This window comes from Eurosta solidaginis, chromosome 5 (genome assembly GCF_040869045.1).
Source record: "Eurosta solidaginis isolate ZX-2024a chromosome 5, ASM4086904v1, whole genome shotgun sequence".
NCBI lineage: Eukaryota > Metazoa > Arthropoda > Insecta > Diptera > Tephritidae > Eurosta > Eurosta solidaginis.
Window position 1 is genome coordinate 121,377,810 of NC_090323.1, and position 25,490 is coordinate 121,403,299.

Genomic DNA, 25,490 nt, shown 5'->3' on the forward strand with positions numbered 1-25,490 from the left:
TCACTGTTTAAAAAGGAACTGAGTGGTTTGGGCCATAAAGTAACAACAGAGGGCTCAGCGCAGTGCAGATGCGAGCGAAAAGATAGAAGTTGTAAAGGCTTGCCAAGACCACTTAGAAGAGGTGGGAAATATTCTACTCGTTCTACGGATACTAGACTGAGAAAATTACCCTCATGTCTATTTGAATGGAAAATTTATAATTGTGAGAAGATCGTTGAAACTCAATTTTTATTTAAAAAGCAACAATTTTCGTTGCCCGGCAGTTTTGTAAACTTTTTGAATCTTAAAAATATATATCTTATATTTAACTTTGGCGATAAAGAGATGTTATTTCGGTAAGTGTATTTTGTTGTGGCGTATAGAAAACTATTGGCAATAATACGGAAAACATTCTTCGTTTTTTATGGTTCCTAACAGAATTTCCCTATTTTAATTTTGTGAAGAGATATGTATTTGCAAACAAAATTTAATAATTTCATACGGTGATTTCCATGATTTTGTTCTACACGCACTTATGAATAAATTGTTTGAGAGGGTTGATTCATGCCCTCACGTTTTTTTTTTCAAGCGCGGGCGAAGACTGTCAATGCAGAAACGTGCTCTGCGCAATTTTATGGTTCCCACACCCGGTTTCTTAGCGGTTCGTGGTAACTGCTCCCCAGTGGATACTGCCCTGACAGCGCACTACTCACTGGTGAAAATCGCACTACTCTAGGCGAATTCAATGCCCACTACGATCTGTGGAATGCTGATCGCCGGGCATCTTCATCGTGAGCGCAGGACTCGTTGACTTCGTCAACTGGCAGCCGATGGTAACATTGGCATCCGACAACCTATCCATAATCCTTTTGCTAGAGCGATCTGCCGAATTTATCACTTCATTTCACTCAATTTCATGAATAGTCGTTGATTGACCGTGCGAGCGAACATACGTGTTTATCAAATTTCGGCTATTGACAACGAAAGTGAGAGTAAATCTTTGTGTTTTTGTTTCTTCTGTGTATCACAAACAAAGCACTCAATATGAATGCTACAGGAGAGAACGATGATGAAAATGACAATACTGTTTTTATGTGGCAAAATGTGCCAACTAAAATTGGAAAACGTGTCAATGAGGAGTCTCCCAAGCTATATCAAAATAAAAAGCAGATTCTTATACATCCAAATCGATTCGATTTACTCAGCGATGATGACGATCAAATGGAAGCTGGAGAGGATGATAATCTAGCAGCGAGCAAGGAAGCAGAGTCGACTATTCCAAAGCCACCACCATTAATCATACCAGGCGTAGTAAATATAAGTGAAATGATAAACTATATTTCTAGTGTGATTGATAAAAAAGACTTTAGTTATAAATCTCTAGCAGATGGAAAAATTAGACTTATGGTAAAAAACATTGATGCTTACAGAAAAACTGTCACAAATTTAGATATAAGCAAAATCAGTTATCACACCTATCAACCAAAGCAAGAACGATCATATAGAGTAGTGTTAAAAGGAATTCACTATTCCACTCCTATCGAAGAAATTACCAATCAAATTACAGAGCTAGGACATAAAGTTAGAAATATTTATAATGTTAAAAGCAGAATACATAAACAACCTTTGTCAATGTTCTTTGTTGATTTGGAACCGAATGAAAATAACAAAGAAATATATGAGCTAAGACATCTAAATAATGCAATAGTTAAAGTAGAACCTCCTCGTCAAACAAGTGACATTGTCCAATGTCATAGGTGTCAAGAGTTTGGACATACTAAAACGTATTGCAAAAAACCCTATAAATGTGTGAAATGTAATTTAATGCACCCAACAATTGAGTGCACAAAACCTAAAGACTCTCTCCCAACATGTGTTCATTGTCTCCAGCATCACACATCAAATTATAAAGGTTGTGCTGTATATCAACAACTTGTTCGCAAAAATCCGCTACATTACAATCGTGCTAAAGAGAGTACAATTATCAACCCAGAAAATCATGCTCATTTAGGCAATGAAGCAAATTATACGGAAAACAATTCTAATGAACTCAACAACAATAAACAGTCATACTCAAACATTTTAAAAGGTAACTATGAAAAGAATGGCGAAAATGCAATGGAAAAAATAGAGCAGCTACTAACTAAGCAAATAGAGTTAACAAACACGCTGCTTAATATGATGTCTCTACTCATAAATAAATTATGCAAGTAAATCTTAGGTTAGCAATATGGAATGCCAATGGCTTAACCCGTCACGCAAATGAAACAGAATTATTTTTAAACGAAAACTTTATTGACATAATGTTAGTCTCAGAAACTCATTTTACTACCAAAACCTATTTCAAAATTAAAAACTACGATTTAGTCACATGTAATCACCCAAGCAATAGGGCGCATGCTGGTTGTGCTGTGCTAGTAAGATCTAGCATAAAGTATGATGTGCTAGAACCAAAACAAACCACATCAATACAAGCCGCTGGAATAAAAATAAAAGCAAACAATGCCGACCTACAAATTTATGCATTGTATACACCTCCACGCCATACAATCAAAACTGCTGAATATGAAAACTTGTTTAACTCTTTAGGACCTAGATTTTTAGTAGGAGGCGATTAAAACGCGAAGCACCCCTGGTGGGGCTCACGTACTTCTAACCCAAAGGGAAGAGAGCTTTACAAATGTGTTGTTAAAAATAATTTTAGGACTTTGTCGACTGGTGAGCCTACGTATTGGCCCAGTGACTCATCGAAAATTCCAGATTTATTAGATTTCGCTGTGTACAATGGTATCCCAGCCCAATTACTAGAAGTAGTCAGTTCTGAAGAACTCAACTCCGATCATTCTCCTATCATTATTAGTTACGACACTCTAACTAGCCTGAGACAACAGAAGTACAAAGCATTAAGCAGTAAGAGTCAAATTAATATTTTTCAAGACTGGTTAACTAAAAATTTAAAACTTAATATATCAATTAAAACTTCAGTTGAACTTGATAATGCAGTGGAATATTTCACAAATCAAATTCACGAAGCGGCCTTTGTTTCTACTCCCCAAACGAGTAATGAGTTTAAATCTCGTAGCTGTATGCATGTAAGTGGTGAGATAAGAGCACTAATTAAGCATAAGAGACGCCTTCGGAAAAAATGGCAAACTACCAGAAATCCAATAGACAAAACTGCACTAAATAGAGCTACAACTCAGGTTAAGGAAAAACTAATAGAATTCAAAAATAAATCAGTATCAGATTATATACACAGCTTAAATGATAGAAATGTTGATGACCATAAGATCTGGAATGCTACGAAATACCTCAAATGTCCCAAAAAGAGAAATGCGCCTATAAAAGATAGTAACAACGTTTGGTGTAGGACAGATAAGAGTAAGGCTAATGCATATGCTAAGTATCTAGAGACAACGTTTACTCCGTTTATAAACCAAAGCAATAACGATTATGATGTGCTTGCATCTCTGGATACTCCATGTCAATTATCTCTACCGATAAAACATATTACACCGAAAGAAATTTCTTCTGAGATCAAAAACTTGAGTAACAATAAATCTCCTGGGTATGATAAAATTGACGCCAAAGTGGCCAAGTGCTTACCGAAAAAAGGAATCATGTTCTTAACTCTGATATATAACTCAATATTAAGATTAAACTATTTTCCCACGCAATGGAAGTGCGCCGAAATAGTTATGGTTCTTAAAGCGACAAAACCTGAAAATCAAATATCTTCTTACAGGCCAATCAGTTTATTGACACTATTCTCCAAAATATTTGAAAGACTATTTTTGCGCAGATTATTCCCAATACTGAAAGAAAATATGGTAATACCCGAACATCAATTTGGTTTTCGCCGATATCATGGTACACCCGAACAATGCCACCGCGTTGTTAATTTCATAACGGATTCCTTTGAAAGAAAGGAATACTGCTCTGCCGCATTTTTGGACGTACAGCAAGCATTTGACAAAGTATGGCATCAAGGCCTGTTATATAAATTAAAAAATATACTTCCTACACCTTTTTATCTAACACTAAAGTCTTACCTTGCCGAAAGATCATTTTACGTTAGAGTGAATGAAGAAATATCTGAAATAGGACACATTAAAGCTGGAGTACCACAGGGCAGCGTACTGGGCCCTATACTATATACCATTTTTACATCTGACATACCCGAAACCGAAAATATTCTAATTGCTACATATGCTGATGACACCGCTATCCTAGCATCAAGTCAGTCTCCAATTGATGCAACTAATCTAGTTCAGAGAGAATTAAACGAGATACAGACGTGGCTGGACCGATGGAAAATAAAAGTAAACACAAACAAATCTGTACACGTTTTGTTTTCACTTAGAAGGAAAGACTGCCCTTCACTGCAGCTAAATGGTGATATAATTCCCAAACATGACAGTGTCAAATATCTTGGTATACATTTGGACAAACGGCTAACCTGGAAATGCCATATTCAAGCCAAAAGTAAACAATTAAAGATAAAAACCAACAAACTTTACTGGCTACTAGGTCCGAAATCACCGTTAGATCTTAAAAATAAAATTTTAATATATAAGGCCATACTAAAGCCAGTATGGACCTACGGAGTACAACTGTGGGGTACTGCTAGTAATTCGAACATAGAAATTCTACAAAGATACCAGTCCAAAACTTTAAGATTAATTACTGGTGCACCCTGGTTCCTTACTAATAAAGCCATTCATTCTGATCTAGAAATTCCTTTTATAAAAAATGAAATTAAAAGAATTAGTACAAAATATTTACAGAGAATAAGTAATCATGATAACGGGCTAGCAGTTGCATTACTTGATGAATCTAATGAAATTATTAGACTTAAAAGGCATCATGTATTAGACCTTCCCTTTAGAATTTAATAACTAAATGTAAAACTAAAATATTAAAATGTAACTTAGATGTCTGAATATAAGCTCACATTTATGTAAGTTGCATAATTGTAAGCACATATATTATTATTGACCTCAATGGAGTTCAATAATATAAGTCACTTTTCTTAGTCATAAGTTATAGAATTTGCTTATTATTTGAAAATAGATTGCAAATAAACAAATTATACAAAAAAAAAAAAAAAAAAAAAAAAAAAAAAAATTTCATGAACTTTAAAAAAAGGAAAGTGGGAAGATTACAAAACTATACAGACAATAGCTTTGATGCCATCCCAATCCCGACTGATGCTCGTCAAGGAAGCGTTCTTTCCGCAAGGTCATTGAATCTGCGTCGGATCGTTGACTAAAAGATCATCAATGTATGCGTAAACAAAATCTAATTGACCTCCAACTTCATTGATGAATCTTTGACAAGTTTGTGCTGAGTTCAGTTTTACCTACTTTTAGGAGTAATGCAGGGTTCTTAAATTATCACCCCTATCATGCATTTCGACTTGGATTGAAATTTTCTCCGTTTGGCAACTTTGGTATCATGCGTTCCGTTTCCGTTCAGTTCAACTTCGAAATTTACAATTCTGCCTATCATGCACTTCGATCGTAGCTCCGTTTTTCTAAGTTGCAATTTTGTTGGCGGAGAACTTTTTGTTTTTTTATTTAGCTGTACAAATTTTATTAATTTGCGTGATTTTTTTTTTAATTTTCTTAAAATGTAAGTAAAACTTTTATTTAAGAGTTGTAAAATTCACGATATTTCCAGTTTTTGCGCTCGAATGATGTTTTTTGATATGCTTTCAGGTCAAAAACAACAACACCAGAGCAATATGGAAAATTGGCAGATATGATGGAGAGTAAGCCAGATATAGCCAACGGTTTCCACCAGCGTCCGAAGGAAGATGTGCATGCTCCAAATTGTAAGAAAATTGTCTATTTTCACGTGCAATTACTTACAGCCCATCGATCATCTGGAAGGGATCGCACATATCTCGCAATCTTCTACTTTCAATTCTCACCACAGCATTCTGAGATGCGCTGCTCTCCTTCTCAACCAGTAATATCGCCGCGGATAAGGATTCCATACTTACGTTTAATAAAAATAATAACAATATAAAAATTTTACTTTTATTTATTTTCTTTGAACAGCACTAATTTGTGTATTTTTGCTTTGTTATGTTCCAGTTTCACATATTTCAAGGCAAACAGCTGATATCGAAAGAGTTATAGCTCTTCCTCTTCTTCTTTCAATCCAATTGCAACGCATGATACCTACTTTCGACTCCGGCGGAGCGTAGAGCGGGAACGTAATCGAAATGCATGATAGGGGTGTATATTGACTCAATTATTTTTATTTAACTTTGTTATTATGTTACTTTTAACTTTGTAATTTTAATATGTTTTACAATATTTAAATTGTTTTAAATTAATTTTTCAGGGTTTTTACGGCTCCTGCCAGGATCGCCAATTGTAGCAAGTTTAATTGTAAACAATTTTATTTTTATTAGAATTAATTTTTGCATCAAATGCTAATTATATTTTTATGATGTAATATTGAAATATAATGAAAATTTGTGAAAAAGGAAAAACCAATACTGAAAATTAAAGTATTGTAAAACATATTAAAAATACAAAGTTCAAAGTAACATAATAACAAAGCTAAATAAAAATAATTGAATCATTATAATTTAAGAACACTACAGTCACTTAATGAAGGAGTGCTTGTTTTAGCCTTCTCCTGCCCTTGGAGTAACAGCCGGAGATGCTCCTTGCCTGCTGTTCGCGTCTGCTCCTTTGGTTTTGTCCCCGTGTTCGACGAGACATTTTGACCTACGGCCGATAGACCAGATCCTTCTGGGGAACGAAGTAGCTTTGGTCCCATAAATGGGTTGACCGTACCTTCCCTATCTTGATTTTTGTTTTTATTTTCGTTACCCATTAATGTGATTAGGTCCCCACTTGGGGCCGCTATCTTAGTCCGAATGAATGATCCCGTGGTTATCTATGCGACGGCCAGGTGAAGGTTGACGCACTCTTTTATGAAAACTGCGTTCAGAGCCAGACCAGCGTTAATCGGTGGAATCTCAACCGAACCTGCACCACTAACTAATGATGACGGACTTCGAACGTTGCCCAAGGCCTGCCAAGGTTTTAACGGTACGGAGACGAATTTCACATTAGCCGGAAGGTCGTTTTGACGGGGTGTCAAACCGTGTACTAAGATTTCCGAATGTCACACTCGCCAGCCCGTAGGAAACAAATCCAAATCGTATTTCCAGTATACCTTCATTAAGACCTTACTGGACTCAGTCATAATATACTATCAGATATAAGCTTTCTTAATTATTAAGAGTTGAGGTTTTTTCCTTCCTGAATGTGTATCTCACGCCGTGTAGGTGCCCCCTATCTTGGGTAGGTATTCTCTCGGTGCTGCCTCGATGTGGGTTGTTGGATGCTTAAATCTCGCCCGGTCACTGGGGGTTTCAGAGGGTGCGTGAGGCCTTTTAAGCAAAACCCTCCTCGCAAGCTTCTCTTGGTCAGGGGCTGCTTATTTGAATATTCGCAGCTAACCTACATTAATAGCCCGTTCACTGTTTGCCGGCAGTAACCCTTTTGGCCTGAGCTCAGCTGATCTTATCTAGAATCAGTGCAATATACTTATGTCCAGCATAATACAATCTAACATCTATGTCTCTATGGTGCACCTGCAAACTGCAAGTTTCCTTAGACTCCCGTTAGAGGATATGGATTTTGATTTTTCGCACCTATTTGGTGGGTTGACTCACTGCTACAAGAAGGAGAAGAATGGTAAAGAATATGATATTGTACCAATAGAAACTGGACCAAAAGTATTGCAAAAGTATTTGGCAGGAAGCCTAGATGAACCCATGCCCCTGGCGAATATCACACCAGATATCATCTCGCACAATTTTCTCCCATAAATATTTTTTTGAATTAATTTATTTCAATGGTTATAATTTTTTTCTGCCACGAATGTAAGTTTACGAACCAAAATTAATTTGTTGATATTCACTTCGGCAGCATGAAATTTCATCATTCCAGCTAAAGTCGAACGGTTAAGATGGCTGCCTAGGTCGAAAGGTGGTTTTACCTGGTATACTTAAACCATGCTATTGCCTATCCAATTAAAATTTTAAGATATAATGAATTAAAATATTTAAGCTTTTGTAATCTTAATTTTAATTTTTACTTAAAGGAAAACTCGATCTACAAATTCCACTGCTTCAAAATATTTTCACACACCCCTTATAAATCAAACTGAAGCTTCAATAAATAAGGATAAGAAGCAGGGAATTGACGCAAAAGGAAACCACTTGCGTTATCCCCCTGCAGATAGCAAAAACAGCGTACAAAAACAGGATAAGGATGACACCTTAACTGCACCAGAAAAATATAGTTCTTATGATTTTTTATATAAGGAAGCCTCTCCTACTAAAACTAACCGGAAACGAACGAAACTTAAAGACTTTGTGCTCAAAAATGGAACAAATATACCACAGCATGATAAACCGAATTACTTAAGTGAAAAAGATGTGGAGGATTTAAAAAAAGGCACAAAAATACCATTAAAGGAGGTGAAGAAGGCAGCTAAAGTGAGACGAAATCGTTCTGCCTCAACGCTAAAACCAGCAAGATCTAAAAATTTTCAACCAGACATAAGAAAGTCTCTCCTGCGAAGTGAGCGTATTTTCTCTGAGATTACAGCACAGCACTGTAGACTAGATAACTTCAGTCCTGATGAAATACAGCTTGCATTGGCTTTATCCAAATCTGAAACCGAAACAAGTGGTACAAGTGAAAGCCTTGCTATTCAACAATATAAAACTCAAAATAATGAAGGCGACAAAACGAATGCTATCAAGCATATCTTACAGCAATATGGATTTCGCACTCTTCCAGAAGGTAAGTTTATGAAGTATTCAAATTTATGAATTAATGCATCTAAAGGCGGAAATGGTGTCAAATTCAATGAAATATCGTCGACTTGTCTATGGTCGAGGTTGGTGGGTAAATGATGCCGGGTTTTTCAGTGCGAGTTTAAACTCCAGCTTAATTTGACTAGAGTTTAACCTTGCTACTTTGTTCGATAACATACATAAAATTTTGCCGCTTATCTCAGCGTAAGCGGTCGAAGTGGTAGGGTTAAACTCTAGTCAATTTTAACCGGAGATAAAACTCGCACTGAAAACCCGAGCCTTAATGAATGCCTTTCTATTTTATATACTGTACCACAGTAAATCTGTAGGAAAACTCAGCTTCGATGAGCTGTTTTTATTCACCTCTGTAAAGTGATTGGGGTTGCGGGTGATGTTTTGTCGGGTGTCGCAAATTTGGGGTGAAAATTATTTTAGAAAAGAAATTGCTAAAAATGAAAATATTTAGTTGTATATAGGACAATCAGTCTCTCATCGTTTCTTCTTAAAACGTTGGAGCACTTGTTTGAACTTTCACCAAGGGAAATGATTCCAAGGGGCTTATTGTCGGCTTCGAAGCATGGCTATTGTAAAGACAGATCAACGGATACGGCTATCCATTCCATTGTAAAGAAAATAGAGTGATCCCTTAAACACAAATAGTTTGCTCTGGGTGCCTTCCTAGACATCGAGGGGGCGTTTAACAATGTCTTACCTGAGACCATAGAAAGAGCATTAACAAAATTCTGTGCAACAGAACTGTTGTTGTTGTTGTGTTGACAGTGCATCGCCCCATTCAATGGACATGACCACTCACAAATTGTCATCAAAGCCCTCTAACGGGAGTCCAAGGAAACTGATAGTTTCAACAGGAGCGTACCATAGGGAGATTGATGTTAGAGGCGTAGGTTCCACATGGTTGGTGTCATGTACGGACACATCGCATGCAGGACATACAAGTAAGAGTTTAACCTGTTACAGTATCCATAACGAAGTTGGGCCAGGTGTCTCTCTTGGGAGTGCGATTTCTTCTGCAAGAGTAGGATATTGTATATTGATAACGAGGAGTACCGGGCGCGTCCTGGCAAGGGCGTTTACGATTCTGTGTGGATTTTGGCTAGGGCCTCCTTATGCTTGTCTGGATCAAACGGCTGTGTTGGCAGGTGCTGGATCTCATCATATTGCTTATGGAGATGTTCTCTTAGCCCCGCCTAGTTCAAATCGCATTCGTTGTGCTCTTTAATGGTGAGCTCTCTGGCTTCACTATGTAGGTGGTGTTCAGGGGTCATAAGAAGACATCCCGTGGCAGTTCTGATTGCAGCATTTTGACGGGCTTGCAGCTTTTTCCAGCAAGACCAGGCGACCAATTTGGTGACGCGTAGCAAAAACGTAATCTAAACGTAAGCATATGATTTTAAGAAAAATTGTTGAAGACACCATTGCTGTAAGTCCGATTTCGAGTCCCCGACTTTTGCAAAATAGATAATTTGCCATATGAATGTAGGGTTTGGCCACAAAATCTTCATAGCTTCTGATAGAATTATAGGAAAAATATCATATTGGGCTTACTTTAAAGGTATTTTACGTATATTTCAGAATCTGTATTAATATCTATAGTATTTTTGAATTTTAGTAGAGATATCAGGCTTAAATTATGAGAAATTAGCCTAAAATTAACTTTTAATTACTATATTATAATTTTTAACAAATTTCTTATGGAATTTTTCTTTCTTTACAGCTAAAATAAGTTCAGAACATTTCCAACAACTTTCATTCAGGCAGTTTTTCTTTTTTCGAATTTGTTTTAGTAGAAAAAAATTTTCAAAAAATCCTATATTTTCAAGTAATAAGTAAAAAAACACAATTTTTTATAATTTTAATGTAATTTATTAAAAAAATTATTTTTTTACTTAGAATTGGCCATTTCAACGTATTTTTCAAAATAAAAGTAATGTTATGTTATTATTTTTTAAAATCTTTTTTGCTTTCTTTTTTGTTTTTCGCGATTTTCTGCTGTAACAGCCATAACACCTTCACGTTTTTTTCTATAACACGGGGGCATTCCCCCCGGGCCCGGGGTTTCTCAGGAGCCTGCGATTTAGAGGTACTAAGGCATTTTTTTTATTTCAGGATAGTCTTTAGTTGTTCCATGTGCAAATCTTAAGTCGAATTTCAAAACAATGAATATTGATAATGATTTTTTGTCTGGGCCTGAGGAGACAATAAAAACATCAAACGAAAATGTGTTTCTCAGGGGGCCCGTGATTTAGAGGTACTAAGAAATTTTTTTAAATTCAGGAGAGTCTTTGGTTGAGGAGACAATAAAACATCAAAGAGAAATGTATGTTTACATGAATCCGAAATCGTAAAATTTTCGTGGTGACACTGATGAAGGTTCATCTTCAAAAAGTCTTCCAACAATACCACCAACTCTGTATCAAAGTCCAGATTATTTTCCACGTGATTGTCATGACGAGGCATTTCCTACCCCGTTGTTAAACAGAATCTTGCCAAATGAAGAGAAAGTGGAACCCAGCGGGTCAGGGGGTTAGAATATACCCGCGGTAGGTATGCCTGTCGTAAGAGGCGACTAAAATACCGGATTGGTCTGAAGGTTTAATGTGGCCATATAAATCGTTCCCGAGATGGTCGGGCCAGCACCTTAATGATGCTGTGTTACCGGAGCGTACCGGATCTGTAAACGGCAAAGGACCATCACATCGATCACTCCCTAAACCTTCGGGGAGCAACCGTATCGCTACAACAACAACAACAACAACAAGAGAAAGTGGAGCGTGACTGGTTGGTGTGGAATGCCAATAGCAATGCTTTTTATTGGCTACCATGTCGTCTATTAAGCACCACTACTTTAAATCGACCTAAAATTTGTTCTGCGAATATTCGAAATTCCAGGTATGGAAGAATTTATACGATAAACTGCCATCACACGAAAATACGCAAGATCACATTAAATGATATATGCAATGGCGATCTTTACAAAACCTAATTCAAAAGGACGCTACAATTGATACACTTATCAATGAACAGCTAATCACTGAAACTCAAAAGTGGAAAGAAAATTTTTATAGAATTTTGGATACTATTTTATTTTTGGCTGAAAGAGGCCTAGTTTTCAAAGGCAAAAGTATATATCTTGGTGAACGAAACGATGGACATTTTTTGGGAATCTAAGATCTCATAAGCCAATATGATCCAATACTTAGAGATGATTTGGAGAAAGTTAGGATTTCACAACAGCAGCACAAACGTTTACAAGTTCACTATATTTCCCAGAACGAGTTTATAGAAATTTGTGCAAAGCACGTGAGGGAAACTACATATATTAGATCAAGGCAAGAAAGCCAAGTATTTTGCTATTATCGTTGATGCTATGCCTGATGCTAGTCACGTTGACTACGTTCATTTTGCGCTAAATCAATTTCAATTCGAAAGCAACAAATTTTACAATTCAAGAACGGGTTTGGCTTTCGTGAATTGTAACCAAAAAACTGGTCAGAAAATCGCTGATCTAATTTGCCATACTTGATTGAAGATTGTCGTGCACAATACGTACGATAACTGCGCCAATATCAAAGAAGCTTACAACGGAGCACTACGTCACATTCTCGACAAACACTCGAATGCTGATTACTCGCCTTGTGCAACACAGTCTCAATTTATGTGGTGTTGATGCTGCATAATGCTGTACGGCTGCAATTACTTTCTTCGGAGTTGTTCAAAAATGTTTTACTATTTTCAGCAGCAGTCCACAACGATGGGAAATCCTCAAAAAAAAAAAAAAAAAACAAGTAAGGAAGGTTAAGTTCGGGTGTAACCGAACATTACATACTCAGTTGAGAACTATGGTGACAACATAAGCGAAAACAACCATGTCGGAAAATGAAGCGAGGGTAACCCTGGAATGTGTTTGTATGACATGTGTATCAAATGAAATGTATTAAAGAGTATTTTATGAGGAAGTGGGCCATAGTTCTATAGGTGGACGCCATTTAGGGATATCGCCATAAAGGTAGATCAGGGTTGACTCTAGAATTTGTTTGTACGATATGGGTATCAAATGAAAGGTGTTAATGAGTATTTTAAAAGGGAGTGATCCTTAGTTCTATAGGTGGACGCCTTTTCGAGATATCGCCATAAAGGTGGACCAGGGGTGACCCTAGAATTTGTTTGTATGATATGGATATCAAATGAAAGGGGTTAATGAGCATTTTAAAAGGGAGTGGGCCTTTTCGAGATATCGCCATAAAAATGGACCAGGGGTAACTCTAGAATGTGTTTGTACGATATTTGGTATCAAATGAAAGGTGTTAATGAGTATTTTAAAAGGGCGTGGGGCTTAGTTCTATAGGTGGACGCCTTGTCGAGATATCGCCATAAAGGTGGACCAGGGGTGACTCTAGAATGTGTTTGTACGATATGGGTATCACATTAAAGGTATTAATGAGGTTTTTAAAAGGGAGTGGTGGTAGTTGTATAGGTGGTCGCCTTTTCGAGATATCGGCATAAAGGTGGACCAGGTGTGACTCTAGAATGCGTTTGTACAATATGGGTATCAAACGAAAGGTGTTAATGAGTATTTTTAAAGAGAGTGGGCCTTAGTTCTATAGGTGGACGCCTTTTCGAGATATCGCCATAAAGGTGGACCAGGGGTGACTCTAGAATATGTTTGTACGATATGGGTATCAAATTAAAGGTATTAATGAGGGTTTTAAAAGTGAGTGGTGGTAGTTGTTTAGGTGGCCACCTTTTCGAGATATCGGCATAAAGGTGGACCAGGGGTGACTCTAGAATTTGTTTGTACGATATGGGTATCAAATGAAAGGTGTTAATGAGTATTTTAAAAGGGAGTGATCCTTAGTTCTATAGGTGGACGCCTTTTCGAGATATCGCAATAAAGGTGGACCAGGGGTGACTCTAGAATTCGTTTGTACAATATCGGTATCAAACGAAAGGTGTTAATTAATATTTCAACGCTTCCCAAGGCAGTCGGTTCTATGTACCGGAGCGACTCGGGATTTTTCACAAATTGTCATCCTCCCAGCAGCTCCTTGCAGCAGGACTGCTACATATTCTCTTACACCGGGAAGGTATCGAACCCAATCCGGGTTCGTCTCCTGACCCCGGTCCTGAGAAATGGTTTTGCTGCATTTGCCAGAAAATAATCTTTTTAGGACGGTCATACTCTGTTCAGTGTGTCTCGTGCAAGGGATGGTTGCATCGGACAGGTTGTTCTGGGCTTGATCCCAAAACCCGACGTCCACGTAACTTTTATAAATCTTTTGTGGCTCCTTGCTGCTCACGCCCAAGGGCGTCCCGTAGTCTACGCCTAAGCGCCCTCCACTACCTTCCAGCAGCCTCGCTGACCAGCAAGCCACAACAAGTACCCGCTGCTGCTCGCGCCCCACGGCGCCAACAACTCAAACAGCTGATACCACTCATAACTACTACCTTCGTAGTAGAGCTGGTAGCAATGCTGAGCATCAGCCCCTGCCCCCGTCTTCTTCTCCCCCCTCTTTTCTGGCAGCAATCGTGCAGGTCAGGGAAACAGACTCTTAGCCAATACCTCCGTTTGCACCGTCTGCCAGCACAGAATATATAGGTTTGCGACATCCGCTCAATGCAGCTCCTGCCTTGGGTGGTGCCACTTTCCTAGATGTTCTGGTCTCCGCGACGGCAACCCCTCGACGGGTTTCATCGCGCCATGTTGCCAGGTCGCAAACCCAAATCATCCGGGTACCCAAATGCTTGCCCAAGGGCGCCCAGTCCCAAGGCCACAACAGCAGTTGCGTCCTGGCCTTCCACAACCTAGGCGTAGTCACCCGTCACTTACCCCTAGAGTGGCGGCGTCACCCCTCATGCACTTCAGAATTCTGCAGTTAAACTGTAATGGACTAACTGGGAAGATTACGGAGATAGTCGATTTCATGAAGCGGCACAACATCCGCATTGCTGCGATTCAAGAGACTAAACTCACAGCAAGATCTGCATTGCAGACCTGCTCTGGGTATAATGTCCACAGGAAGGACCGCGAGAGCGGAAATGGAGGCGGCCTCGCGTTTTTATACACCACTCTGTGCAATATCATATATTTGATCCTGGCATCGACCGCAGGGACAATGTCTTAGAACGTCAAGGCCTATCTGTCCGGTCAGGCGATGCAAATCTAGAAATCATCAACATCTACATCCCTCCTGTCACCTGTTGCCCCAGTGGATACCGCCCTAAAATCGAGGCCTTACTCACTGGCAACAATCGCATTATCTTAGGCGATTTCAATGCCCATCACGACCTATGGCATTCAAACTTGCGGGCGGACAGTAGGGGTGAGATGTTGGCGGATCAAATAGAAGAAACGACGTTCTGCACAATAAACGGAGATGCCCCCACACGTATGGTAGGAAGCTGTCATAGCTCGCCAGATATCTCAATCGTGAGCGCAGAACTCGTAAACTGCGTCAACTGGCAGCCGATGGTAACATTGGCATCCGACCACCTGCCCATACTTATTTCGTTCGAGCGTACCGCCCACTTCATCGTCACCGAAAAACGCACTTTCATAAACTTCAAAAAAGGAAAGTGGCAAGAATATAAATCTGCAACAGACAGCAGCTTTGCTGCCCTCCCTATCCCGACTGATGCCCGCCAAGGGGAGCGTGCCTTCCGTAAGGTCATTGAATCCGCCTCGGCACATTTCATTCCCGCCGGGAGAATTCCCGAAATCCGGCCCCACTTCCCGGCGGAGGCCGCGAGCTTAGCGAGGGAACGCGACCTTATAAGACAGCTTGATCCAGGCGACCCCCAAATAAGGGATATAAACCAACGCATCAGATTGCTTGTGGACGAACACAAGCGGGCGAAATGGGAAGAGCACCTAAGAGGTTGTAACCTCTCTACCGGTGTAGGTAAACTTTGGTCCATCGTAAAGTCCCTATCGAATCCGACTAAGCACAAAGACAAAGTTTCCATCGCCTTTGGCGATAAGGTGCTGTCGGATGCGGAAAAATGCGCGAGCGCTTTCTGCCGACAATATATAATGCATCCTACGGTCGACAAAGATAGACGGAGAGCCAATAGACACGCACATAAACACAAATTCAGCGCGTCACCAATCACCATCACCGCTAGAGAGGTTGAGGACGCCATTGGTCGCGCTAAACCATCCAAAGCAGTGGGCCCAGACGGCATAGCCATGCCGATGCTTAAAAACCTAGGGAAAGAGGGTTTCAAATATTTAGCGCATGTCTTCAACCTGTCTCTCTCCACCTTTGCCATACCAGAGAAATGGAAAATGGCCAAGGTGGTCCCGCTACTAAAGCCTGGGAAACCAGCTAACGTAGGTGAGTCATATCGACCGATATCTCTCCTATCGCCAGTGGCAAAGACGCTTGAAGCCATTTTGCTCCCTTATTTCCAAGCACATTTGCAGCTAGCCCCTCATCAGCATGGCTTCAGAAAACTCTATAGCACTACCTCCGCGCTAAATGTCATTAGCACCCAGATAAATTGCTAGACCTATCAAAAGCCTTTGATACGGTCAACCATGGCTCATTACTGCAAGACCTGGAAGGGTCTACCCTTCCCCCATGTCTTAAAAGGTGGACCGCAAATTATCTGGGTGGTCGGCAGGCATCGGTGCAATTCAGAAACGTAACATCAAAACCAAGGAGAATTAAACAAGGGGTGCCACAGGGTGGTGTCCTATCCCCACTTTTGTTTAATTTCTACATATCTAAGCTACCTTCACCACCGGAAGGAGTCACAATCGTTTCCTACGCCGATGACTGCACAATAATGGCCACAGGCCCAGGCCCAGAGATCGATGAGCTATGCAATAAAATAAACGGCTATCTCCCTGATCTCTCCAGTTTTTTCGCCTCGCGAAACCTGGCATTGTCACCGACTAAATCTTCCGCGACCTTATTTACAACATGGACGCCCCAAATGTCGACCATATTGAACATCCACGTCGATGGCACTACGCTACCGACTGTCCTACACCCCAAAATCTTGGGTGTGACGTTTGATCAGGATCTACATTTTGGTGCGCACGCAACCGCAATTGTTCCGAGAATTCAGAGCCATAATAAAATCCTCAAATCCCTTGCTGGCAGTACCTGGGGAAAAGATAAAGAAACGCTCATGACCACATACAAAGCAATTAGCCAGCCGATTACGTGCTACGCGTCACCCATATGGTCGCCAAGCGTAAAAACTACCCACTGGAAGAAACTACAGGCCTGCCAAAATACTGCTCTCAGAATCGCCACGGGCTGTCTTCTTATGTCCCCAGAACACCATCTGCATAATGAGGCGAGAATACTCCCCATCAGGGAGAGAAATGAGATGCTGACCAAACAGTTTCTGTTGAATACCCAGAAACCTGGGCATCCCAACAGACATCTGATTGACGAACCAGCACCGCCTAGGGGCCTAAGGAGTCATCTCCGTAAGCATTTTGAGGAAATACGGCACCTGAGAATCCAGCCGTATGAAGCGAAAAAACACAAGCAGGTCCTTGGTGAACTCCATAGACAGGCGTCGGAACTTTATGTCGGGAATTCAGTACTTGAAGAAAAATATCCAGAACTCGCGGAAGAGGAACGCATACTCCCCAGGGAAACGCGTGTCACTATTGCTCAACTTCGTTCTGGATACTGTAACAGGTTAAACTCTTACCTATCCAGCATCAACCCTGACATACAAAATGTATGCCCTGCTTGCAATGTGTCCCCACATTACACCAACCATCTCTTCAATTGTAATGTGGAACCAACGCCTCTAACACCCCTTTCCTTATGGTCCACCCCTGTTGAAACGGCAAGTTTCCTTGGACTCCCGTTAGAGGATATTGATGACAATTTGTGATCGGTCGCGGCTATTAGGTGGGGCGAGCATTGCTACAACAACAACAACAACATTAATATTTCAAAGGGGCGTGGGGCTTAGTTCTATAGGTGGACGCCTTTTCGAGATATCGCCATAAAAATATACCAGGGGTGACTCTAGAATGTGTTTGTACGATATTTGGTATCAAACGAAAGGTGTTAATGAGTATTTTAGGAGGGCGTGGGGCTTAGTTCTATAGGTGGACACCTTTTCGAGATATCGCCATAAAGGTGGACCAGGGGTGACTCTAGAATGTGTTTGTACGCATGGGTATCACATTAAAGTTATAATGAGGGTTTTAAAAGGGAGTGGTGGTAGTTGTATAGGTGGTCGCCTTTTCGAGATATCGGCACAAAGGTGGACCAGGTGTGACTCTAGAATACGTTTGTACAATATGGGTATCAAACGAAAGGTGTTAATGAGTATTTTAAAAGAGAGTGGGCCTTAGTTCTAAAGGTGGACGCCTTTTCGAGATATCGTCATAAAGGTGGACCAGGGGTGACTCTAGAATATGTTTGTACGATATGGGTATCAGATTAAAGGTATTAATGAGGGTTTTAAAAGTGAGTGGTGATAGTTGTATAGGTGGCCGCCTTTTCGAGATATCGACATAAAGGTGGACCAGGGGTGACTCTAGTATAGTATAGTTTATTAATTCAGTCTATGATCAAGAATCTTACAGACTAGATACAATAACATATTAAAAATAAAATAAATATAGGTATCAAACATATACATTAGGTACAACATTATGTAAAGAGTAAGACAAAGGAAGCCTTGAATGTATCTCTGGACGCAGAAAAATCAATATTTAGTCTAGTAGGGATTTTATTTAATTCAGTAAGGGCGCAGAAAATTGGGCTAAAATAAAAGTAATTTGCTCTGCAAGAACTCAAGTAAAAAGGCTGGAATGCGCGCAAATTTTTTTGCGGCACATTAAACGATATTTTCTCAAGAAGAGTCGCACAGTCCAAAGAGCCCACAATTAAGTCATACACAAACATAACCAAGTGCACCGTTCTCCTCGCTTCAAGTGATTGCAGATTGATCAGTTGACAACGAGAAGAATAAGAAGGCAGCGGGTTATCAAAATGTATGGAGTTCAAAGCAAAACGGACAAACTTTCTTTGAGCTCTTTCTATTCTGGCCGAATGATTACTGTAGATGGGGTTCCAGATATTGGAAGCATATTCAATTTTGGAGCGCACTAGCGATATATATAGGGCTTTCTTAGTATACGGATCTTTAAATTCCCTTGCATATCTGCGAAGAAAAGCAAGGTTCCTGTAGGCCATTGGGAGCACATAACATATGTGATTGGTGAATGTGAATTTTGAGTCAAAGACAACGCCTAGATCAACATGTTCGTTAATTGACGCCAACTGGATGCCTGAAATAGAGTACAACGAAGAATAGTAACTCATGGATTTTGAGAAAGACATACTGAAGCATTTTTTAACATTTAAGAAAAGATTATTGGCGCGACACCAATCATCCACATTATTAAGGTCACTTTGCAGAAGGCAGGAATCCGAAGGGGCATTAATTCTACGGAAAAATTTAAGATCATCAGCAAATAGCAGAAAACTGGAGTTTTTGAAGCAGGAACCAATATCATTTATGAAAAGCACAAATAGGGGTGGACCGAGAATACTTCCCTGAGGCACTCCAGATTTTGCGACAAATGAGTGGGACTTAAGATTTTCGATCTTAACACACAAGAGTCTATTCGTCAGGTAGGATTTCAACCAGCTTAAAAACACAGAGTGAAAGCCAATACACTCAAGTTTATATAAAAGAATCTGGTGAGAGACCTTGTCGAAGGCCTTCGAGAAGTCCGTGTATATAAAATCAATTTGAGATCCATCTTAAAATGCGGATATACAAAAATCCGAGAAAGACGCCAAGTTAGTGACAGTAGAGCGTCCGGCAGTAAAACCATGTTGATTGGGTTCAACAATGCGTTTGACTATAAAGAATAGTTTATCTTTTATTATATTTTCGAAAAGTTTCTAACAAACAGTAAGTTTAGCAATAGGCCTATGGTTTGAAACATCGTTTTTATTCCCGGTTTTGAAAATCGGTGTTATCGAAGCACATTTCCATCTATCTATAAAAATGCCAGATGAGAGAGACAAATTAAAGATGTAGCAAAGAGGTGAACATAAAGATACACTGCAGTGCTTCAGAACATACGCGCAGACGCCATCACTGTCGCATTTCAGTGAGGGCTTTAGTGTTAACATAGCATTGCCAACGTCAGTATTGGAGATCGTGAGCGATCCAAAATCCAATCGTTCATTGACAGCAGAGAGCAGATTCGGAACAGCAACATCACCTTCAAAATTAGATTTAAAGAATTCAGCAAAGAGTTCAACAGAATCATCCAGAGACTGCGCGCACTTGCCATTAAAGTGCATGCAAGTGGGAATATTAGCCTTCCCATATACTGGTTATACAGAAATTTATCGAGAACGTTAAACTGTTTCACACTAGTTGTATATTGCTCCTTGAGGAACGTATCCGTAGTATTAGCCCTATACAACTTGTTATACTTATTTCGTTTATTTTTTAAATTTTTTAGAGTTTGGTTGTACCAAGGCAGTTTGTATAGTTTTGGCCCAAGAGGAGGCACCTTGATATTAAAGATCTCACACAACTTATACAGGAAGGTATCGTAGCAAGCGCTGACGTCCTGAGAGTTAAATAGATTTTCCCAAGTTACATCGAGGAAGGCATTATTAAGCTCCTCAAAATTAGTTCGGCGGAAGTTCAAAGAAAGATTATCCGCGAGAGTAGAAACGGGAATCGCATCAAAGTATTGAATAAATATAGCAAGCGAAACATGATGTTTATCGGACGCGCATAATGGGAGAGTACTCTCAGACAGTTCAAATATTAAATTTTCGTCCACAAACACAAGATCAAGCAACCTAGAAAGAGCGTTAAATAAATGATTAATTTGGATAAGATCACAACTTAAAAAACTATCAATAAGATTAATTTCATGTAAGCGCGTAACATTTGTAGGAGTTAAAATGCCATTATTCTGTAAATTCAGCCATGTGATGTCCGGCATATTATAATCGCCAATAATACAAAAATTAGCATCAGCATTAGTTTCCCAAAGGTTGACAATATTTTCGATGTGAGCACTATATATACTGTCACAACTGTTTGGCGGTATGTATGAACAGCAGATGAGCGTATAACACGAAGAGCCAGAGATTCGGACACACAGCTGATCGATTAGGGAATCGCGGTGAAGTAATTCAATGGCACGTAAGCCTCTTTTTACTGCGATCAAAACACCACCACCTTTTCTCAGCCCGGTTTTGATATAATCTCGGTCTTTGCGATAAGTTACAAAGAGCATAGGATCGAAAAACTCTTCATCGAAGAAGTTCTCATTAAGCCAAGTTTCGACGAGGACGTAAACATCGTAGTCCATCCGGGAGGAGGACAGGAGAACATCTATCGCCTTTGTGCGCATGCCGCCTATATTTTGGAAATAAATTTTCAGTGATCTACCCGCTCTGTCAACTGGATGGGTAGCTCGTTCAGCGTTGAGCGATTTATAAGAGCTAGGTGTTATTAGACTGACTTTCAAATTGCTGAAAGGGCCGAACGTTGACGTCAGCTGGCCAAACGTTAGGGTTTAAAAGACTGGCATACAAAGCAGTAGTGACTCCGAGCTTGAAATTTATGCTCTCCAGGCTATCGAGTGGAACACCATTTTTCACTAGCTTACGGCACGAAAGATGTTTGCGGTCAATTCCAGCATACTTTGAGACAAAATCAATGATATTTTTTTCGGAGACCGTCGGCCTGAAGGAGGAAATGTGAACCCATTTCTTTTTAGCAACAGCCTCGAGCTCGGTGCTCCCATTGCAGCCATGAATTATGGTCCTCCTAAGGCTATTCCTTTCACCGGTAGTTTGACGGCCAACAGTAGCACTATCCACATTATTAAGAGTGATTGCAGCAGGGCCAGAAGCATCAACAGAATCCGTAGCACTGCTCATATCAGCAGAAATTGCAACAGCGGCAGTAGCATTAGCAGGGCGTAATCTAGTATTAGTGCTTGCAGCGGCATTGGCTTCAGCTGCAGGGTTCGACTTAGCATTGGTATTGGCTTTAGCAGATTTGGTTTTGGAAGGAAACCCACCTACAACCCACGACACCCACCTAGAGTGTTAGCAGAATTGTTAGCCATAACACCAGCATTAACAGCGTTAGCGTTAGCAGCATTGCCACTAGCATTGATAGCAATAACAGAAGCGCCCGAGTTAGCAGCATTTGTGTTAGCAACATTGGCATTAAAAGAGGTGTCAGCTTTAGCAGGTGTAGATTTATTACCAGCAACAAAAGGCGCTGCCAGCTGTTGGGCATAGGACAAGTTAGGCATTGCGGTGTTTGGCAAGGAGGGGAGGTTTGCAATTACAATGTTAGCAGTAGAAGGCAATGTATATGAGCTTGCGAAACCAGGTGATCGAGCAACTAAATGGCATTGCATGCATTGTTGAATTGGCTGAACGAGAGGAGATATAGACACGGCAAGTGGAGTGAGTGCGCAACTGTTTATATCACTGCTCAACGTTATATTAGTAGCATTGACAGAGCTGACAGCAGGTTTTATTTGACTGGTAGTAACAGTCGTCGCATCCATACGGCACTCGTTCGATTTGTTATTGTCGGATTTATTATTGTTGGATTTAACATGAGTGTTAAAATCTTTTCTTATTTCAGCTCTCTGGTCAAACAAAAGCTTGAATTTCACGTCTATAGCGAGCAATGCGGATTCCAAGCCAACTTTATGTGATGCTAGGATAGTGTCATAGGCCTTGCAAAGCTTTTCGTAGGAATTCAAGCATTCCGTACACAAGTAACTGAGGTGTCGATTTTTTATGAGCAAGTCCACATCATATTCAGACAAACTGCCTTCTTGCAAAATCTACCGCACGGCACAATATGGGACACATTTCGACCAAAGCACTTGTCACATTTTCCACAGTACTTGTCCATTGCGCCAATATTGGCAGAAAAACAAATAAACAGAAAAAATCCAAACGAAACAAATAAAAATTTCAAAGAGCGAACTAAAACACGTCCGAACGGCACGACGATATTAACGTGATGTGTTTGTACGATATGGGTATCAAATTAAAGGTATTAATGAGGCTTTTAAAAGGGAGTGGTGGTAGTTGTATATGTGTAGGCGTTTTCCAGATATCGACCAAAATGTGGACCAGGATGACCCAGAACATCATCTGTTGGATAACGCTAATTTATTTATGTATATAATACCACGAACAGTATTCCTGCCAAGATTTCAAGGGTTTTTTATTTCGCCCTGCAGAACTTTCTCATTTTATTCTACTTAATATGGTAGGTGTCACACCCATTTTACAAAGTATTTTTCTAAAGTTATATTTTGCGTCAATAAACCAATCCAATTACCATGTTTCATCCCTTTTTTCGTATTTGGTATAGAATTATGGAATTTTTTTTATTTTTGACTGCGCAAGCATACGGAGATGTTACCGGAATTCTCAAGTACATCAACAAGTTCGAATGTATCTTGCTGTCCTCAATTTGGTACAAAATACTGACTACTATTAATGAAAGAAACGTGGTCCTCTAAGCTAGAGACGCCACCATAGATGTTGAGGTCCGACATCTAGATGCCGTATTATCTGATTTTAAGTTGATCAGAAACCAATGGGAAACAATTTTAAACGAATGCAAAACAGCTGCTATTCAATTGAACATCTCGCCAAAGTTTCCCGAATGTCCGGAAAACCCAAAAGACGTTCTGAAGATAATTTAAATGAGATGATTACGGATGATTCAGAGTCTGATTTTAAAAACAATACATTCCTGGTAATCGTTGATTCAGTAATCACTGGCATTACTTAACGATTTGCAGCTATGAGAAATTTGAGCGAGACGTTGTGGCAATTTGAAGACATGGATGATACTACGGTTCGGGCGAGCGCAGCAAAATTTGTCGAAAAATACAAGTCGGACATTGCTTAAAGCTTAGAAAGCGAAATATTTCACTTGAAACACATTTACGACGCAAATATTTATAAAGGTTTGCCCCATTTGAATTGCTAAATGCCATCTATGTTCAAAATCTGTATACAATTTTCCCCAACATTTGGGTTGTTTACGTATCTTTTGCACTATACCTGTCACTGTAGCTAGTGCAGAACGTTCCTCTTTGATATCCGAACCATATATATTGAAAATTAAAATTTATAATCATCATTAAATATTTCAGAAATGTATTAAAATGTTACCAAATAACTAGAAAAGATTATTTGAAACAATATGTGGCTGTTAAAAGAGAATTTTATTTCTAGGTTACAATAAAATAGTATAAATAGTAAATATTCTGTGTTAATTTTATTGTGAGCTCTTAGTCCTAAAATCATTTAGTTGATGTGGCAAACATTTATTTTGATGTAATCCATCAATGATGATTCATGAATGAGACGTCATTAATTCAAATTAATCAAATGTATTGGTGGATTTTTTATAGGGGCCCGTAAATTGTTTAGTCCCGGCCCCGGATTTTCTCTCTACGGCTATGACTGTACATATCTTTATATTCCTTGTATATGCATTGGAATATTAGGATCATCTAGTGTTGGCTCATCATAATCTAAGAATTGTATCAAGAGATCGTATGGAATATTTCTTGTGAATGCCGGTTCAGATAGTAAATTATCGTAATTCAGATCAATCATATCAGTATAATCTGAACCATTAAAATTGATAATATATTTTATGTAAACTCTGAGTTGAGTTGGATCAACTTTCATTGTAGCAGATACTTCTACAACTGCTTCATTGCAATTTGTGCTTCACCTGTTTCCATATCTGTTCCAAGTGGTTCGTATGTTGGATCATCACTAACTGTTGGCATTGTTGGTATTGTTGTAGGTGTTTCTTCTACAATGTCATCCATATATTCAGGTATTGTGAATTTTCTATCATTATGTTGGTCCATCATAAATTCTTCTAAATGGTTTGGTATTAAACAACATGATCATTCTGTTGTTTTTAACTTGCATTTACATTTTCCAATGTAAAATAATTAATTTGTTGATTGCACGAATGCTGTAAATTCCTGAACTTTTTTTCTGTTTTTAATGTCGTTGTTGTTGTTGTAGCAGTGCTTCACCCCATCCAATAGGTCTGACCACTCACAAATTGTCATTAATGTTTTCTAACGGGAGTCCGAGGAAACTTGCTTTCAACAGGGTGGACCATATTGAGAGAGGCGTTAGAGGCGTTGGTTCCATATTACAATTGAAGAGATGGTTGGTGCCATGTGGGGACACATTGCAAGCAGCGCATATATTTTGTATGTCGGGGTTGATTCTGGATAGGTAAGAGTTTAACCAGTCACAGTATCCTGATCGAAGTTGGGATAGGGTGACTCGCGTTTCCCTAGGGAGTGTGCGTTCCTCTTCCGCAAGTTTGGGGCATTGCTCTTTGAGAACTAGATTCACCGGGCAATTCATGACATAGAGGTCCGACGCCTGTTTATGGAGTTCACCAAGGACCTGCTTATGTTTTTTGGCTTCATACGGCGTTGGTCTCAGGTGCCGTATTTCCTGATAGTGCTTACGGAGGTGACTACTTAAGCCCCTGGGCGGTGTTGGCTCATCAATCAGATGTCTGTTGGGATGCCCAGGTTTCTGGGTATTCAACAGAAACTGTTTGGTTAGCATTTTATTTC

At 39.6% G+C, this 25,490-nt stretch overlaps 1 protein-coding gene across 2 annotated transcripts in view; it reads left to right on the forward strand.

Moving 5' to 3' along the window:
- The window catches only part of mus312 (mutagen-sensitive 312), a 554,297-nt gene that overhangs the window by 13,784 nt on the left and 515,023 nt on the right, over positions 1-25,490 (forward strand). For both annotated transcript variants that reach the window (XM_067756651.1, XM_067756650.1), the window contains exon 2: positions 8,113-8,819. In XM_067756651.1, coding sequence (XP_067612752.1) covers positions 8,113-8,819 — 707 coding nt within the window. The remainder of the gene's footprint in view (positions 1-8,112; positions 8,820-25,490) is intronic.